The sequence below is a fragment of the Filicampus tigris genome, chromosome 19 (assembly GCF_054856515.1).
Source record: "Filicampus tigris isolate MCC_2025a chromosome 19, RoL_Ftig_1.0, whole genome shotgun sequence".
NCBI lineage: Eukaryota > Metazoa > Chordata > Actinopteri > Syngnathiformes > Syngnathidae > Filicampus > Filicampus tigris.
This window is the reverse complement of record NC_141235.1, coordinates 4,653,759-4,672,380: the sequence shown is the minus strand read 5'-3', so window position 1 is coordinate 4,672,380 and position 18,622 is coordinate 4,653,759. Positions and strand designations below refer to the sequence as shown.

Sequence of the window (18,622 nt, the reverse complement as noted above, 5' to 3'; positions counted from 1 at the left end):
GCGTTTTTTATGAAAAAAAAAAAAAATAGCCGTTTTTTCCGAAAAAAGTGGTAAGGGTATAGTAAGGCGTTTTTTATGAAAAAAAAAAAAAAAATAGTCGTTTTTTCCGAAAAAAGTGGTAAGGGTATAGTAAGGCGTTTTTTGTGAAAAAAATGTGGTAAGGGTCGAACAGTTTTTTTTTTTTAAAGTGGTAAGGGTATAGTAAGGCGTTTTTTATGACCCATAAAAAAAAAAAATAAGCGTTTTTTACGAAAAAGAAGGTAAGGGTATAGTAAGGCGTTTTTTGTGAAAAAAAATGTGGTAAGGGTAGAACAAAGTTTTTTTTTTTTTTTTTTTCAAAGTGGTAAGGGTATAGTAAGGCGTTTTAAAAAAAAAAAAGTGGCAACAGTAAGCTGTTTTTTTTTTTTTTTTTTTTTCAAAAAATGGTGAGGGTAGGCATTTTTTTTTTCCCAATGAAGATGTATGGACAATGAGCAGTCTTCCCTTTCAGCTCTCTACTGGGTGAGAGGATAGTGTCGTGGAGTTGTAAACCTGCGGGCCTTGGTTCGAGTCTCAGACATGCCATTAAGGCGTTTTTTATGAAAAAAAAAAAAAAAGTTGTTTTTTCCGAAAAAAGTGGTAAGGGTATAGTCAGGCGTTTTTTGTGAAAAAATTGTGGTAAGGGTCGAACAGTTTTTTTTTTTCAAAAGTGGTAAGGTTATAGTAAGGCGTTTTTTATGACCCAAAAAAAAAAAAAAATAAGCGTTTTTTACGAAAAAGTTGGTAAGGGTATAGTAAGGCGTTTTTTATGAAAAGAAAAAAAATAGCCGTTTTTTCCGAAAAACGTGGTAAGGGTATAGTAAGGCGTTTTTTATGAAAAAAAAAAAAATAGCCGTTTTTTCCGAAAAAAGTGGTAAGGGTATAGTAAGGCGTTTTTTATGAAAAAAAAAAAAAAAAATAGTCGTTTTTTCCGAAAAAAGTGGTAAGGGTATAGTAAGGCGTTTTTTGTGAAAAAAATGTGGTAAGGGTCGAACAGTTTTTTTTTTTAAAGTGGTAAGGGTATAGTAAGGCGTTTTTTATGACCCATAAAAAAAAAATAAGCGTTTTTTACGAAAAAGAAGGTAAGGGTATAGTAAGGCGTTTTTTGTGAAAAAAAATGTGGTAAGGGTAGAACAAAGTTTTTTTGTTTTTTTTTTTCAAAGTGGTAAGGGTATAGTAAGGCGTTTTAAAAAAAAAAAAAGTGGCAACAGTAAGCTGTTTTTTTTTGTTTTTTTTTCAAAAAATGGTGAGGGTAGGCATTTTTTTTTTCCCAATGAAGATGTATGGACAATGAGCAGTCTTCTCTTTCAGCTCTCTACTGGGTGAGAGGATAGTGTCGTGGAGTTGTAAACCTGAGGGCCTTGGTTCGAGTCTCAGACATGCCATTAATATGTATGTTTGAAAAAAATGACCATGTATAGTAAGGTGGGGCTTTTTTTTTTGAAAAACGGGGTAAGGCGTTTTTTGCGAAAAACGTGGTAAGGGTATAGTAAGGCGTTTTTTATGAAAAGAAAAAAAATAGCCGTTTTTTCCGAAAAACGTGGTAAGGGTACAGTAAGGCGTTTTTTGTGAAAAAAATGTGGTAAGGGTAAAACAGGTTTTTTTTTTTTTTTTTTTAAAGTGGTAAGGGTATAGTAAGGCGTTTTTTATGACCCTAAAAAAAAAAAACAGGCGTTTTTTACGAAAAAGGTGGTAAGGCATTTTTTTGTGAAAAAAATGTGGTAAGGGTAGAATAAAGCGTTTTTTGTTTTCCTTTTAAAAGTGGTAAAGGAATAGTAAGCCGTTTTTTTTTTTTTTTTTTTAAAGTGGTGAGGGTATAGTGAGGCATTTTTTTTCTCGAAAAAAGTGGTAAGGCGTTTTTTGCGAAAAACGTGGTAAGGGTATAGTAAGGCGTTTTTTATGAAAAGAAAAAAAATAGCCGTTTTTTCCGAAAAACGTGGTAAGGGTATAGTAAGGCGTTTTTTGTGAAAAAAATGTGGTAAGGGTAGAACATTTTTTTTTTTTTTTTTTTTAAAGTGGTAAGGGTATAGTAAGGCGTTTTTTATGACCCAAAAAAAAAATTAGGCGTTTTTTACGAAAAAGGTGGCAAGGGTATAGTAAGGCGTTTTTTGTGAAAAAAAATGTGGTAAGGGTAGAACAAAGTTTTTTTTTTTTTTTTTTTTTTTTTTTAAAGTTGTAAGGGTATAGTAAGGCGTTTTTTATGACCAAAAAAAAAAAAAATAGGCGTTTTTTACGAAAAAGGTGGTAAGGCGTTTTTTGTGAAAAAAATGTGGTAAGGGTATAGTAAGGCGTTTTTTATGAAAAAAAAAAAAATAGCCGTTTTTTCCGAAAAAAGTGGTAAGGGTATATATAGTAAGGCGTTTTTTGTGAAAAAATGTGGTAAGGGTAGAACAGTTTTTTTTTTTTTTTTTTTTTAAAGTGGTAAGGGTATAGTAAGGCGTTTTTTATGACCCCCCCCAAAAAAATAAGCGTTTTTTACGAAAAAGTTGGTAAGGGTATAGTAAGGCGTTTTTTGTGAAAACAAATGTGGTAAGGGTAGAACAAAGTTTTTTTTTTTTGTTTTTGTTTTTTTTAAGTGGTAAGGGTATAGTAAGGCGTTTTAAAAAAAAAAGTGGTAACAGTAAGCTGTTTTTTTTTTTTTTTTTTTTTTTCAAAAAATGGTGAGGGTTGAGGCATTTTTTTTTCCCAATGAAGATGTATGGACAATGAGCAGTCTTCCCTTTCAGCTCTCTACTGGCTGAGAGGATAGTGTCGTGGAGTTGTAAACCTGAGGGCCTTGGTTCGAGTCTCAGACATGCCATTAATATGTATGTTTGAAAAAAATGACCATGTATAGTAAGGTGGGGGTTTTTTTTTTCGAAAAACTGGGTAAGGCGTTTTTTGCGAAAAACGTGGTAAGGGTATAGTAAGGCATTTTTTGTGAAAAAAATGTAAGGGTAGAATAAAGCGTTTTTTGTTTTTCTTTTAAAAGTGGTAAAGGAATAGTAAGCCGTTTTTTTGTTTTTTTCAAAAAGTGGTGAGGGTATAGTGAGGCTTTTTTTTTTTTTTTCGAAAAAAGTGGTAAAGGTATAGTTAGGCGTTTTTTGTGAAAAAAATGTGGTAAGGGTAGAATAGTTTTTTTTTTTTAAAGTGGTAAGGGTATATAAGGCGTTTTTTTGTTTTTTTTTTAAAAGTGGTGAGGTATAGTAAGGCGTTTTTTTTTTCGAAAAAAGTGGTTTAGGGTATATATACACATATACAGTCCTGATTTACATGATCTCTATTAACTCATAACTAGCCGCACATTTTATATCTGGTAGTAAATGTACATACACTTAACATAAAAGTGGACGAATATGCTTATTGAATGCAAATGTGGAGCTATCTTTTCAATTCATTGATACAGTAATTTTCTAGTAATTCATCAAGTTATTTGAAATTAAGATATACAGTTAAAAGGAATGTAAAACATTGATAGAATTGCGTTAAGGTCATTTTCTGCCACTAGGTGGCATTAGAGTTTCATTTTGGCCATCGGTGACAGCAAGAGAGAGACAGAAAATAGCAAATATTCAGGTGCAAACGTCAAAGATATTGGTGTTGCTTGACATCACAGATGTTGTGATGCTATGAAGTGCTTTTAAATGAAGCACATCTGTAAACAAAGAAAGCAATTTAAAGCTGTGAAATGCTGTGCGCTTGTCACTTGGGTGATTATTACTCTGCAAGTCATCAAGGGAGGTCGGGGGATTGCATTGAAAGAACGGAAAAATATGAACCATACTAAAACAAAACAAAAAAAGACTCATCATGGCTCAAGATCTTATGAAGGTTCAAGTCGACTGCAGGCTCCCTGATGGCCAATCGGGCGGGTGCGAGATGGGCAGAGCCGCCCACAGCGGGTCCATGCTGGTGATCTCCGCCCATTCCAACACCTCAAAGTTGGTGAGCGTCGGACGCCGTGGAGGTGGCGAAAGTTAAGGTTACCCGCGATTCAGCCGGACAGGAGGAAAGTGGCGAGTACGATGCTCTGCTGTTCAGCCGAAAAACAAAACTCACATATGACGTTGGGGCCGCCTTGCTAAAGCCTGACACTCGTTTAATTTATTGCTTCTTGTGTAATTTCCTTACCTGACTTTCTTTGGCCCACTTGACTCATCGTCCAGTATGCACAAGTGCAAAAAGACAAACACTATTAGTCATGTGCGGATGACTCATTTGTCTATGTACTCATCGCCCTGGTCCAAGTTGCTCTTGATAGCGCTCGTCCAGTCCCCCCACAACCCTGAAACACACAGACAAATGTTTTGTTTCTTTAATTAGACAACACAGACGTGTCCAACTATCAGCTAAAAAAAAAAACACCATGACAGCCTTCATCACTTTCACCACTTTATGCTTCACCTTAATTGGCTGGTTTTCAACATGTTTTTTTATGTATTTTGACAAACAAAAAGTCTCTGTTGATTGGTTCCTTACTCCTTGGTGACCCAGAAGCGGTTTTCTTTTGCAACGCACACATGCATACAGTGTGGTGTGGAGTGTTGCAGCAGATGACAAAAGCTTAAAGCGCACGCAAATCCTCTTGTCCACCATCTGGTGGCTCGGCTCAAATTAAAGCCTCCCTCCCAACCAAGCAAGGACACTCACAGCAGATGCAAACAACTGCAGCTCAACGCACAGGTGCCTGCATCTGCATACCATCAACTTCACACAATGACACAACAATATAGTAGCAAAATGAGGAATAAAAAATAAACCCTAAAAATATAATCAAATATTTTGTGGGACTAAAACCCAAACAGTATTTAAATAATATAATATCACATCCAAATCACAGAACAAAATAATGCTAATGAAAACGGCACATAAAATATGCAACGTATAATTGTAATTCATATGTATCCAATATTTTTGGGGGGGAAGCATAAGATTGTTCTGCATTGTCTGTTTCCAATCCTGAAAGATCCTGCATTCTGATTGGCTAACATCAATGAACGTAAAATGCTATTTTTTTATTCAGCACTTGCGAATTGTCAAACCTGCCTGACACCAATTTAACCTGTTAACATTGTGCCAGGATGTCAAAACTCTGCACTCACGTTTTTTTTTCCCCCACCCTCGTTTAATTTTCTGCTGCATCCCCTCCTAATAGATTTTCTGTTTGTCTGCTTGTGATTCATGGATATGTGAGGGATTTGTTGTCCTCTACGCTGACACACTTTGTGCCAAGAAGGCTCAGCTCGAATAGGAAAATAAAGTAAACATTGCAAATGCTTTGCTGGGAACATTTTGCGTCTTAAAGCGGAAGTCAACCCAAACATATTTTTTTCAAGAATATGTTCCCAGCAGGCCCACTAGCTGAAACACGACATTCTGATAAATATTGCATTTGCGGAATAAGAATTAATCCACACGTTTTAGCCATATCCGGGGGCGGCCATTTTGTTGTGTCTTGTGTCGACTGAAAATGACATCACAACGACTAATCACGGCTGACCTGTTTTCTGAATCTGAGCCGTGATTGGCAGTTGTGATGTCATTTTCAGTCGACAGAAAACAAAATGGCTAAAAACGAGTGGATTAACACTTATTCCACAAACGCAATATTTATCAGAATGCCCTGTTTCAACTAGTGGGCTTGCATAGAACATATTCTTGTTTGTGTTGACTTCCCTTCTAAGGCTTGGGTCGTTCCCACACGTTAAGAGTCTGGACAAACATTTTTAGCCAACGAAGACAAATCTCATGGCACACCACCAAATAAAATGTGTCACAAACGTACTTTATAAATACATTAAGGATTGATCTCATTTTAATTTCCTCTTAATCCCTTTGAATCTGGACCTATTTAGTTGAACACAAAGCTTTGATTCTGTTCTGTGAATGGCAACGTGGATACAAAAGTTAAATGGACCTTCTGCCATCAAGTGGAAGAATGCGGAATTGTTTTGCCTGTCACTATTCGTCACTGGCATAAATACATGAACAACCATCAATGCATTTTTTTCGACTGGGTACACTCTGGACTGGTTGCCAGTCAATGTGAGGGCAAACAATGGGCTGGTCTCAATTTCATTTCATTTCAGGGCACATGCAATGAATATTACAAGTGTACACACCGCTGTTCAAATGAGTTTGAATGTGATGGGTTACTTCCTCTCACTAAAAGATTTTTATTTTCCCCCAATTGAGTCGTACACATTGTAGGTCAACGTTTTGGAATCATTTATCCTGGCCCCATTTTTTTTTTATCCCCCCCAAAATCTGGCATTTGAAAAGGGTTGTGTACATTGAGTGTATACACACACAAAAAATAATTTGCCCGTCATTGTCAGAGCACATGCAGACAAACAAGCATTCATACTCACACTTACACCTATTGACAATTTAGAATGTTGAATTAACCTCAGAAGCAGGTCTTTGGAACATTCAGTTCAGTTGTATTTCACTTAATTTCAACACGTTTGCATATAGGTGGTACTTCGTATAAAGTTTGAGAATTGCTGTTCCATACATTTTATGCATACAATTTTTGGGGGCATGAAAATACGTTTACAATGTGTTTAAGAAGGTTTATTTAAATGTGTTGAAAATCGAGATGTCAAAATTAATCCATTAATCGACAACTAATCGATTATCGAAGTATCTCAACAGTCTCTGACCCCACCACCACCACCCGACCCCCCGCTGAGATAAATAGGGGCACACTGTATCCACATTTCAGGCACTGTAAGAAAAGTGTCATTGACTTTTCTTGCTCACACACAAAGGTGTGAGCCGAGTGTGAACTCAAGCCAAGCATCGGCAGCGTAGTGGGAAGAGGGAAGGGATGCGTCACTGGATTAGCGCCTTGTGAGTCGCAGCCTCTCCTTCCCTTCTTGAGCTGCCTGAAGAAGGTCACACAGCTCGCCGCCCAACCGTCCGCCGCCCCCCGCCCCCGAGAAGCCTTCCACATGAGCCAGCCGGGCCTCGTCGCCCCACCAGGATGACGAAAGAGAAGAAAACGGCTGTTTTCACGTTTGTCCTTCTTCTGCACTTCAGCTCGGGTAGGGTTTGTTTTCTTTGGCGTCTTTGTGCGTGGTTAAGACTTCTTAGGTGCTTAATCCCTCCAGGGATGGTCCATCTTGAGTGCGCTTCTATATTTAAATTGTTTTTTTTCTGGCATTCTAATTCAATTAAAAGCATCATTTCACATTGATGAATTAGTCCCCATTGTTTTCCTCACCGCTGCTTTCCTCTCCTGCCTTGTTTCTAGCAAGTAAGTTTCTGTTTGGAACACAACAAAATCAAATCAAAAGATTATTGGTGTATCTGTTGCTAATTTTATGCTCATTTGGCTTTCCGATGAAGGACAATCAGACTATGCTCCATATTTCTACGACAATGGACCCAGCAGTACAAATGGGAATATGGATTTGTTCAGCATCTCTGAGGACACACCAGTCGGTATGAGCCAGATTTTCTGCTTCATTTGATTCGTTTTTTTCTTTTAATTACACTTGAGTGTTGTTTCATTTTCTAATACCATACTGAAGGTGCAGCTAATGGCTCGAATAATACCGTATGGATTGTGACATGGCGGCACGGTTGACGAGTGTTTAGCACATGACTAAAGATTTCTTGTTGTCGACTATAATGTGATGAAAGGTAAGTTGATATCAATCAATCGATTATGTCCAGGATATTTTTTCCCGCATCGTACCGCGGCACCCGACCGTTTTTGCATTGCGGACCGATTTCACATTAAGGCATTTTTTTGGACGGACTGGAACAGAAACAAATCCAACTCACCATCACACTGAATATAGTTGTAAAGAAAAAGTTCTCTGTTTCATTGTTTCTAATTCACTTGTGCTTTTGTTGTATTAAAGGATAAACTTGCACATTTTGCAACTTCCTAAGAACCTAGTCCCTTTGTAATTGGAACAGCTGTGTACTTATGAACTAAAGACTGTCGCCTTGTTGGCCGGACTTTTGGCTGCTCCGCAGTACATTATAATCCGGCAACGATAGCAAGGAAGAAAACAAAACGTGATAGGCGATTCGTCGGCTTCAAGCCTAAATTATCTATGCGGGGTAGTGAATTTGACTAATTGATTCAACCCCAATGTCAGTGTGAATGATTGTCTATATGCGCCCTGCAATTGGCTGGCGAGCAGTCCAACTTGTACCCTGCCTGGCACCCAAAGTCAGCTACGATAGCTATGAAAGGCTCCAGTTGACCAGCAACACCGATGAGGATAAGTGGAGTAGAAAATGGACGCATGTCTTACCTTGTTTTTATTTTCAATGATTCCCATCCAGGAACGCAGATATATGTCCTCAACGGCACCGATCCCGAGGGCGATCCCATACGATACGGTCTGGCGTACCAAATGGGCTCCAAAGAGTATTTCAGGGTTGATCCCAAGTCCGGAAACGTGACCCTCATTCTGGAGCTGGATCGAGAGGCGAGCCCTCTGGCGGCATTATCGTTTCTCATCAAGTTTTCTGCAATTGACACAAATGTTATTCTTTTTGTAGAAACAAGATGAGATTTCTGCGCTTGTTAGCATCACAGATGGGCGTAATAAAGTAAGTAAGCAATGACAGAGTCACTCAAAAGCCGTCAGTTTCTAGTAGTCTTGTGTTTTGTTTTTAGGTGGTTGAAAACGTGAGAGTGTTTGTCACCGACGTCAACGACGAGCCTCCTGAGTTTCAAAACCTTCCTTTTATCGTCGATATCCCAGAGGTAGGGTTGAACTGAAACTGTTTGGTTTGGGTTTGTGCCGCCAGATATACCTCAAAAGACTGATTCTTCTTTTTTTAAAAAAAAAATGAATCCAGCGAAATCTGTGGGTGAGGAAGATAAATTAAGTTGTAACGAGTACAGGAAAGATCGCAAGACACCCTAGTGGTATAGTAGCCCCTTCTAAAGGGATCGATCAAACCTCCCCTTCCAATCAATTGCCTTCACATAGCATCTTATTTTTGACTGCCACTTGATGCATTCGGTGTGGAAGGCTAACATCCTCATTGAAGCCATTTAGCCTGTTTTCTTAACCACTCTGCCTTGATCAAATGATGTAGAAGCGTTTGTTTAATAGTGGAGTGTGCCATCTTCTGCCACCCGAAAGTAAAAAAAAAAATGTAAAACCCTTTGATGGTCTTGTTTTGCTCTTCTCCAGGATGTCGTGGCAGGCAGCAGCATCTACAGAGTCAAGGCGCGGGATAAAGATATGGGCTCAGGAGGAAGCGTCTCCTATTCCCTGCAGGTGAACCTCCAGCTCCAGCTCAGTGTTATGCAGATGATGCGCCATTGCGAAGCTGTTACATTTAAGCCCCCGGCTTGATGATATTTGAGTGTGAAGTGGGATTTATTTTGCGTTTGAATTTCAAGAAATCCAAAGCTGCTCTACTCTACTGCAGAGGCAGAAAAGAACGAGATAGCGGAGATCCATTTAGAAAGGCTTTTGTGTTGCTCGGATTCCTGCTACTTTTTTTCCTTTTGAAATTGGATTTTCTTTTTTCTTTGGTTCAGTTTGCGGGGAAGCACAGGGCACAGGGTTAGTTAGACTTCCCAGTCCCCAGTTCGACTGGGAGGTACAGCAAGATTTGTGAATTCGAACAGAGGTCAATTGCGCAGTTGAGTTAGTCGCAATGGGCCTTAGGATTTTGTGGCAGAGCTCTTGTCTGCGTGCAAATGCCTGAACTGTAAAAGAAACAGTACACTGAGAATGTCTGGCGACCAATCCGGAGTGTACCCCGACTCTTGCCCAAATTCACCTGGGCTCCGTCTCATTTCCATTTTCCTATCTTTCCTAAGAGTTTGCAAAATGACCACATGAAATGACCGGTCTGCCATTGGGATGGAAATAAACCCCCCACCCACCAAATAAAAAAAAAAAAAGGTCATTTGAGTGATGGAATAGCATGTGGAGGGAAAAGATTAATCTCATACTGAACGAGCAGTCTGGAAACCTGTGACTTGAGTGGATTAAATTTTAATTACATTTTGAGCAACACATTGAGAGCTTAATAAGGGCTTATGTTCGCTCTGTTCCAGCAAGCCAACAACGTGAGTGACAAATGTCCGTCCATGTTGTCGCTGAGCCGAGTAACCAAAATTTGAACCCCTTGTGTGACGTCTCTGTCATCAGCCGACGCCGTTCTCTAAATTCACCATCGACACCCACAGCGGGATCCTGAGGGTGAAACCGGGCGAGTGGCTTGACTACGAGACCACGGCCACGCACTTTGTGACAGTGGTCGCCAAGGTGAGGGATCCGAAGGTTCACAGACCAAAAGAGATTGATCAAATCCAAAAAAAGACAATCCCAGGGCTCCAGACTATCTTTTATTGAAGCACAGTGGCCTCTAACTTGAAAATTAAAGTTTAAATTTCACTGCATGTTGTGGGTATTGACACCAGAATTTGCATTTCATTGTCTCTCTGAAATACCTCAGCTTGGTGAAGTCACACATCCACTAGTTTGTCAGCAACAAAATAATAGTTTAAAACAATTTTGAAATATCGATAAATATACCGATCACACATGGGAAATTTTTGGTGCAAGATGTGACCATTTAGGGGCAGTCTAGAGCCCTGAATCAGCAAGTTTAGTCGGGGATCAACTTTCAGTCTCATTCGTACAACAGCTGATGAGTTCACTTTGTCATTAACCACCACTATCTTATTCTAATTGGCCTTAAGGAGGATTGCGGCGATAGCAACAAGCCTGATCCAGTTGTAATAATCCAGGCTCAGATTTTCCTATTGATAGGTTAATTGAAGACTCTAAATGATCTCTAGGTGTTGTTTGTCCCGATGTGCACCGCAATCGACTGACAACCAGTCCAGGGTGTACTCAGATTCTCGCCAAAAGTCAGCTGGGCTAAGCTCCATCACCAAGAAATTGAAAACATCCTTCTCACACTTGTCTGCCTTGCTCAGGACGGAGGAGGGAAATACAAGGGCAAAAACCAGGTTTTGACCTCCACAGCCACCATAACGGTCCACGTCCTCGATGCCCAAGACATGCCTCCTTCTTTCGTAGGAACGCCTTACTTTGGCTACATCTACGAAGTCTCCGTTCCTGTAAGTTCTCCACCGGTTCGACACACCATCCCAGAAAACCACATGCACAAGTTTTATCTATCTTTCGTCATTTAGGGCTCAGAGATTTTCACCGTGTACGCCAGAGACGGCGATCAAGGCAATCCCAACCCCATTTATTATTCCATCATCGATGGTAAGAGCAATTGAAGACCATCTTGCACTGGGATCACTCTAGACCTGTGGGGGGCCAAGTATGTCTAGCCACAATAACACAGACATTATCTTCCAGGAAGTGATGGCGTCTTCGACATCAACAGCACAAGCGGATGCATCACCTTGACAACCCACCCCTCCCTTCTCAGAAATGAACTCTACGAAATTAAAGTCAAGGTAGCGCTTTTTGCTTTCACTTATTTTTGCTTGGCAGCTTGGTAGACTTGCGGTCAGCATTTCTGTCCTATAGTTCAGAGGTTCCAAGTTCAAATTTGAACTATGGCCTTCCTGTGTGGAGTTAGCATGCTTTTCCCCATGCTTGAGTGTGAAGGCATGTTTGTCTGTGTGCGCCCTAACACTGACTAGCGAGTCGCGGAAAATCCCTTATTTATCTATATGTTCCTTGACACTGTCAACTATTCAGTTGTTTGTTTATATGTGCGCTGACATTGACTGGTGACCAGTCCATTGGTTGCTTCTGAAAATGGATGAATGGGTGATTTTGTCCTTACCTAAGAGTCCACCTGTGTAACGCTCCCAACCAGGCATCTGAGGTGGGAGCCGAGGATCTGCTGCAGGACTACGACATCGGCGTTGTGATGGTACGAGTGGTGGATCTCAACAACCACCCGCCCACCTTTTACGGCGAGAACGGGCCCCAAAGCAAGTTCGAGGTCACCATGTACGAGCATCCTCCCTCTGGCGAGATCCTGCGGGGATTCAAGATCACTGTCAATGATTCTGACCAAGTACGTTCGCTCTGTAGCAAACTTTAATGGCCTGTTATTGCTTTTGACAAATGCTACAAAAGAAGTGTTACATTTAGTCCATATGGTCCCAATACCTTTAGTAATCGTTTATTTTCAAGGGAGCAAACGCCAAGTTCAAACTGAGGCTGGTGGGGCCAAGCCGAGTTCTCCGAGTGGTCCCGCAGACGGTCCTGAACGAAGCCCAGGTGACCATCATCGTGGAGGACACATCTGGCATCGACTACGAAAAGGGGCCGACCCTCTCATTTAAGGTTGGGGCTGAAATTAGATTATTATGGAATTAGGATAAATTATTTGCATCTCCATGGTTTGGTCAGTAAAGTCATACACAGTTGCTTATAAATAACATGGATTATTATTATTATAGCTGTTGGCGGTGGAGCTTGACACTCCTGAGCGCTTCAGTGCGACAGCGGACATTGTGATCAATCTCCTGGACACTAATGACAACACTCCCAAATTCACGTCAGAGTATTACATCGCCAGGGTTGCCGAGAACTCCCCCGGGGGCACTAGTGTTTCCACTGTTACAGTGAGTCTCTTTGCAGACCTAAACACGATCACAAGCAATAATTTACACTCACAACCTAAATTCTAATATTTGTTCCTTAAAATTGTATTAATCTTTTCCCAACAATCAATTTGATGCATTTAGTATCTTTTTGCTTGGCTGCACTGCATGTGTCCGGATGTTAGATTTTTTTTTATTGGATAGCTGGCTGGCTCTAGATGATGTCAGCATATTTCTGACTTCTAATTGGTTGGTCTGAGCAAAGCTTAATTTACAAACTTCCACAAACAAAACACATCTGCAGCAATAATACATCACATTCTGAACACTATTTTGTCCTGCTTCTGTCCAGGCGAATGATCCTGATTCTGGCCCCTGGGGTGAAATCAAATACAGCATTTATGGATCAGGCTCAGATTTGTAAGTAAACACTCGATTACATGTTTAACTCCTGCTTCTACACGTGGAGATCTGGAAATGGAGGTCCTAATCCACAGTTAGCTTTGCAAATAAAGATGAGAACAGAAAACTGGTTGATTCCGCCATCACACTATACAAACTGCCTCACCCTTTATATGGCTGCAAGATTCTGCTGCTCATCTCCTAATTGGATTGGAGGGTTAAAAATAGTCGGTGGGGGCCCATCTCGCGTCGCAAGAGCCAATTAACATACAGGGTGACAGCTGGAGCCCGAGACGTGGCGGTTAGGCGAGGCGAGGTGAGAACGCGCGGCTGGCGAAGGGAAAGTGCAAATTTATGCTCCTCTGCAGGCGGCCACCTGAGTTAATTGTGTGAAAGTTAGCAGTTTGCAAGTAACTTGTGAGTTATCACAGCGAATAAAACTGTGGTGTTGAAACAAATACACCATAGATGAAACCAATTTGTTGTTGTTTGATGAAAACCATATACCGTGAACCCCCGCATACAATACCTGGTTTGCCGGATTAAAGAAGTCAGTGGGCCATTTCTAGCACACAGTTCATACTTTGCCAACTTATGCGTTAAATTGATTAAAAACTAAATTCTTAGCTTCTAATCATTCGCCACTAAACAGGACTACAAGGTAAAAAAAAAAATAAAACATGTCGAATCTAAGCAACAAATACTTCAGAATATATTTTGTAAATTGTGTATTTTAGCGATATTTGTTATTCGTGTCAATGCCGCAGGTTTTCCATCCACCCATCGACGGGCGTCATCTCCACGCAGCCGTGGACATCGCTAGACGCTGAGGTTCGCTCCAAGTTTAACTTCTACGTGAAGGCGCAGGACTCTGAGGGAAAGTACAGCCTGGCCGAGGTCTTTGTCACTGTGCTCGATATGAACGACCACTCACCCCAATTTGATGACCCGCTGCTGGAGAAGACTATGATCATCGGAACACCAATCAAAGTAGAGGTGCGTGATGTACAACGAGACATTTCAAGTAGTTAGTAGTGTTAGTGCAAAAAGGAATACAGCGAACCCTTGCTTGCACGGCTAAAACTTGCAAGTATGTTCTCCATGTCTCCCTGCTGAACACACCTGATTCAAATGATCATATAATCAGCAAAGTCTGCAGAAGTTGAATGACAATCCTGATCATTTGAATCAGGGGGGTTACAGTAGGGTGACATAAAATATGCAGGATACCAGCCCTCGAGGACCGGAATTGCCCACCCCTGAGTTAAAGTAAGGTTAAAATTTAAAAAAAAATTCTCCATATCTTCTAAATGCGTTGCCGAAATTATAGAGCGGGGCGCAGTATTGGCAAATACTCAAAATCAAATGATTCTGGCAGGTATCTCTAACATTGTATCCGTTTTTGTCATTATTTCCAGTTCAATTTAGTGGTAGCTAATCACTTTTCTGAAACTCGGAAGCATCCTGGCACGTATTGTTTACAAACCGAAAAGGTCTATAGGTAACAAAAGGTCTATAGTGTGACAAGAAGAGTTAGTGTGACGTCTGAAACCACTACTTGTAGGCGGTGGACGAGGACGCCGAGTCTCCCAACAACGTGGTGGAGTACCACATCATGACGGCGGATCCCGACAACGCCTTCGACATCGACGCCGAGACGGGCGAGATCCAACTGAAGCCATACATCAAATCCATGGAGATCGTTCACAACATCACCATGCAGAAGGACTCCAAGTGGTCATTAGTGGTGCAGGCACGAGACCGAGGATCTCCGTCATTCAGTACCACCGCCGTGGTCAACATCGACATCACAGAGGCGGTAAGAGCGTCCTAGCCCTGGATGCTTGCAGCTCGCACTAACCTTCGCTGTAGACTCTGCATTTATAAATTGCTTGCGTTGCTATGCTGCGGCTCATCCAGCAACATTTGGACAATTAAACAGGATATACAGTCAACCCTTGCTATTCGCGTGGGAAAGGGACCAAGCCCCACGAAGAGGGAACATTTGTGAATACAGTAACAGAAAAATGCCTGCCAGAAGTACTGACTTACAGTTATGACTGAAATTTTCAATTTTGAGATCGTACTAATTTAATCTCAATAGTCTAGTCCCTTCATTTTGTTTAGAGCGAACAGTTGTTGGTTAAGAGTTTCAGAATCATTTTCAAATGGGCAATCACGAATGGGTGGGGGCTCACTGTCCGAGGATTCATTTTTCGATTCATTTAGACGCAACTATATGCGTTCACCTGTATTTTCATTGCGCCACTCGGCATGTTGATGATTGTCTGTTTCTGGTCTTGTGTGTTGTGCATCGTGCTTTCTAGGTCAAGGGACGCGTTGTTTCGTACTTCCTGGGCCTCAGCAAGCGTCCGCTGACCGTTTTTGGAATTTGTTTCAGCCTTGTCATTACCCTCATTTTGTTAACTGTCTGCATATCCACAATCCGGTACTGTAGCGCAGTGAAAAAGTCCAGAATCAACCCGGAGAGTAACTATATCAAAGTGGTCCGCAGACCCAAGTGAGGGAAGGGATACATACCTCCATGTCACATTGTGTTTGTCTCTTGGTTTGCTTTGTGAAAGAGTACTAGAGCATATTTGAAAGACATATAAAAACATATTTTTCCATTTTTCAATAGAACTTATCCTCAAAAGGAACCAAATCAGAATTGTTGATCAAGTCCAATGGCAGCTTGTCTCTGGGCAGAATTTGCGGGGCACATTCTTTTGTGAATTTGGGACTGTGTTACTGTGGGTTAAATACAAATTCTACACAGTTCAGAAAAATTTGGATTAAGAATGACTGTCGCAAATCGCAGAACCTTTTTTCATACAGAACAAATCTGCTGCCAAAGTCAGTAATTGAACCTTTTTCCATTGGCCTTAAACATTTCAAATTTTTCTTGCATAAACATGCTCCTGTACTCTGATTGGCTCGTGACGTGTCTTCCCTCATCAGCTCCATGCCAAAGTCACATCCACCAAGCTCTGACGCACTCCCAAACATATCATGTATCATAGCGTGCAGAGCAGGGGTGTCAAACTCATTGTAGTTCAGGGGCCATTTACGACAATCAAAGTTGATGTCAAGGGGTCACACCTGTAAAATCGTAGCGTAATCATATAACTATACCTGGTTTGGGCTTTTAGGCTGTATGTTTGACACCCCTTGTACAGAGGATACAGTGGTGTGTAGGGTAGTTGTTTTTTGGGCCTCACCTGCTAGTGCTTTGCTTATCAATCTATCACACACTTCGAATGACGCTTGGATGATTCCAATTTTTTCCAATTCCAATATTTGTGCTCTTTTGCAGACTCCTCTCAAGGGGCCTATGGCGGCCTTTTTAATGAAAAGTAGGGACAACCCCATGAAAGCTTTAGGCATGCTCACGTTCATTATTAGCTTGTTGGTAGGAGCGACCGTTCTCATCTCCACAGCCATGTACATGCGCAACGCCAAGTCGCAAAACAGGGTGACGCCTGCGCGCCGCATCATCAAGAGGCGATCCAGGCACCAGCAGCCCTGGACCTTCAACATGCCCACGTTCAAATTTGGCAACCCCTCCGAGAGGTTCCTCATGGACGATCAGGAGAGCAACCCCAAGCAGGAAACCGACTCCCCGAGAACGAGGCCGCCACCGCCGCCCTGTGCCCCGTGTCTGCCCCCGCCGGCCCCGACTAACAACAGACCCCCTGAGAGGTCCCGTGCTGTCCCCACCATATCGGGAGCCTTGGCCTCCAAAGGCTCAAAGAAAGGGAAATCGGGTCGTCGCAAGGAGGGCAACATGAGCTCTGCACTGGTTTCCGAGTTGAAAATGAGGCTGGAGCAGAAAATTATAGAAAACAATCAAGGGTACTATTAACCAAAAGTGTCAAAAGTAATCACATTGTACAGTACTTACGCAAAGTTGAAGTACAGTTACCTATGTAAAAATTGACTCTGGTAAAGGTAGAAGTACTGATTCATTTACTTTAGTAAAATTAACTACAGACTTTAAGTACAAAAGGAAAACATGAAAAAATACTGAGAATAACTATTTTGATTACTTGGCACGAAAAATGAAATCAGTCACTTGTGGACTGACTAACAAAAAATACTGAATTAGCTAACAACTGTTTTTCCACCTTATAAAACTTTAAGGTATTAGTCCAAGATCTCTCTTACCTCTCTCTATTTCTATCTTTTTAATGTGGACGTTGAAAATAGTAAAAAAACTTTTTTTAATGATTTAAGGCGTAGAAAGTCGACAGCGTTTCTTTAATTGTTCAGAGTAAAAGAAAAAAATCCTCAGAAAAATCAATACTCCAGTAAAGTACAGATTACTGAAAACTATAGACAGCTAAAGATAATCACCACACTGCCATCTTGAGGAGGATCACATAATCTTAACCACAGACTTGTTTATGTTTGTGTGACTGGTGGAGTGCAGTGGAGTAGAAATATGCACTCTGGCCACTCTATGAGCAAATACGACAATTTGGACTCACACAATAATTAACTATACTGTATATTTGTGGTGACGGTCGTTAAAAAAAAAAATATATATATATATATATACACACATGTATATACATAATACACATGTATATACATATATATATGTATATATATATATATATATATATATATATATATACATATACATGTATATACATATATATATGTATATATATTTACATATAATATATGTACATATAAATGTATATGTACATATACATATATACACATACACATATATCAGTTTGTGATGAAGTGCTAATGTTGCTAAATGCTTAAAAGCTGGCTCAGATTATCACAAAAATATTTACTTTCTCACAGCAGCTTCCTTTTTTACAATTAGTTTTATTTAACAAATACATTTTATTTTAGAAGTTCATGTCAGCATGTCATAGGCATTAACGTAAACTAGATTTTCTTGAGAACACGCCGAAAGCTTGCTATTTTTGTACGATTACCATGTGCCACGGTCGCATCACGCTAACAAGCTCGCTCGCAAGGTTGCTTTTGTCTAGTTGTATTAAAACACATGCTTTTATAAAAAAAAAAAATAATAAAAAAATCAATGTGTGCATAAAACAGTGTTCTAAGGGTCTGGATATATCAAATATAAGGCTTGTAACTCTGCGGACAAAATAACATGTATGGTCGACACGTTTGAATTTCAACCGCATGTATGTTGTTTTTTTTTTGGAGGTACTCAAAACAAATTGAATCAACATCAAAATATATAAGATTCATGCACATTCTAGTGTTTCTCATCAATGCCTTCAAATGTAGGCAATTTAAGAGTAATGTGATTATTGTATTATAATGTAATAGCTCATATCAGACTTTGTAAAATACATGGGAGATAAATGACATTAACTATAAAAAATACTACCTGGTCTTTGCATGTGACATTTGTAACGTCTTTGTATTTTATTGATTTTGAATAAATATTTCAACATAATAGGGCTTTAGCTACGTTTCTTTGTGAGTGTGTGTGCGCAGGGGCTACAGTCGATCGGATTATTAGATTAATGCAAAGCCTTAAATGTCGTCTGTGACACAACAGGATTACAAAGGACTCATTAAATTTTAGTGAGATGAAGAAATATTGATTTTTCTTGATATCAATGCAAGTAAGCATCAGCACAGCAGTGAAGCCACAGCATGAGCATCGTGCTAGTTTAGGATTTTAGCATG

The 18,622-nt window shown here is 40.3% G+C and overlaps 2 protein-coding genes across 7 annotated transcripts in view; one reads left to right on the top strand and one right to left on the bottom strand.

The window, feature by feature from the left end:
* Positions 1 to 18,622, bottom strand: part of ace (angiotensin I converting enzyme (peptidyl-dipeptidase A) 1) — a 52,535-nt gene that overhangs the window by 24,340 nt on the left and 9,573 nt on the right. For all 4 annotated transcript variants that reach the window (XM_086016719.1, XM_086016716.1, XM_086016717.1 and 1 more), the window contains exons 2-5: positions 12,096 to 12,279; positions 11,764 to 11,961; positions 8,274 to 8,490; positions 4,228 to 4,282 (exon numbers count right to left, since the gene is read on the bottom strand). The gene's annotated coding sequence lies outside the window, so the exon portion shown is untranslated. The remainder of the gene's footprint in view (positions 1 to 4,227; positions 4,283 to 8,273; positions 8,491 to 11,763; positions 11,962 to 12,095; positions 12,280 to 18,622) is intronic.
* On the top strand, positions 6,820 to 18,386 carry LOC147129021 (cadherin-related family member 1a). Of its 3 annotated transcripts, XM_086016726.1 has the most exons (18): positions 6,820 to 7,046; positions 7,351 to 7,446; positions 8,305 to 8,450; positions 8,524 to 8,574; positions 8,642 to 8,731; positions 9,168 to 9,254; positions 10,140 to 10,256; positions 10,934 to 11,077; positions 11,153 to 11,231; positions 11,328 to 11,428; positions 11,797 to 12,000; positions 12,120 to 12,272; positions 12,389 to 12,553; positions 12,885 to 12,952; positions 13,702 to 13,930; positions 14,499 to 14,753; positions 15,262 to 15,455; positions 16,251 to 16,427. In XM_086016726.1, exons 1-18 carry the CDS (start codon positions 6,986 to 6,988, stop codon positions 16,282 to 16,284), a joined length of 2,274 nt encoding a protein of 757 aa, XP_085872852.1. In that variant the 5' UTR covers positions 6,820 to 6,985; the 3' UTR covers positions 16,285 to 16,427. The 3 variants fall into 3 exon arrangements, with proteins under 3 accessions (XP_085872852.1, XP_085872850.1, XP_085872851.1); XM_086016724.1 differs by lacking the exon at positions 15,262 to 15,455 and having other exon boundaries at positions 6,827 to 7,046; positions 16,251 to 18,386; XM_086016725.1 differs by lacking the exons at positions 6,820 to 7,046; positions 15,262 to 15,455 and adding an exon at positions 7,076 to 7,258 and having other exon boundaries at positions 16,251 to 18,386.

Coding starts and splice junctions, on each gene's coding strand:
- LOC147129021 (XM_086016724.1), top strand. CDS start 6,986: ATGACGAAAGAGAAGAAAACGGCTGTTTTCACGTTTGTCCTTCTTCTG. Junction 7,447..8,304: donor CTCTGAGGACACACCAGTCG/GTATGAGCCAGA, acceptor ATTCCCATCCAG/GAACGCAGATATATGTCCTC. Junction 11,232..11,327: donor TTATTATTCCATCATCGATG/GTAAGAGCAATT, acceptor ATTATCTTCCAG/GAAGTGATGGCGTCTTCGAC.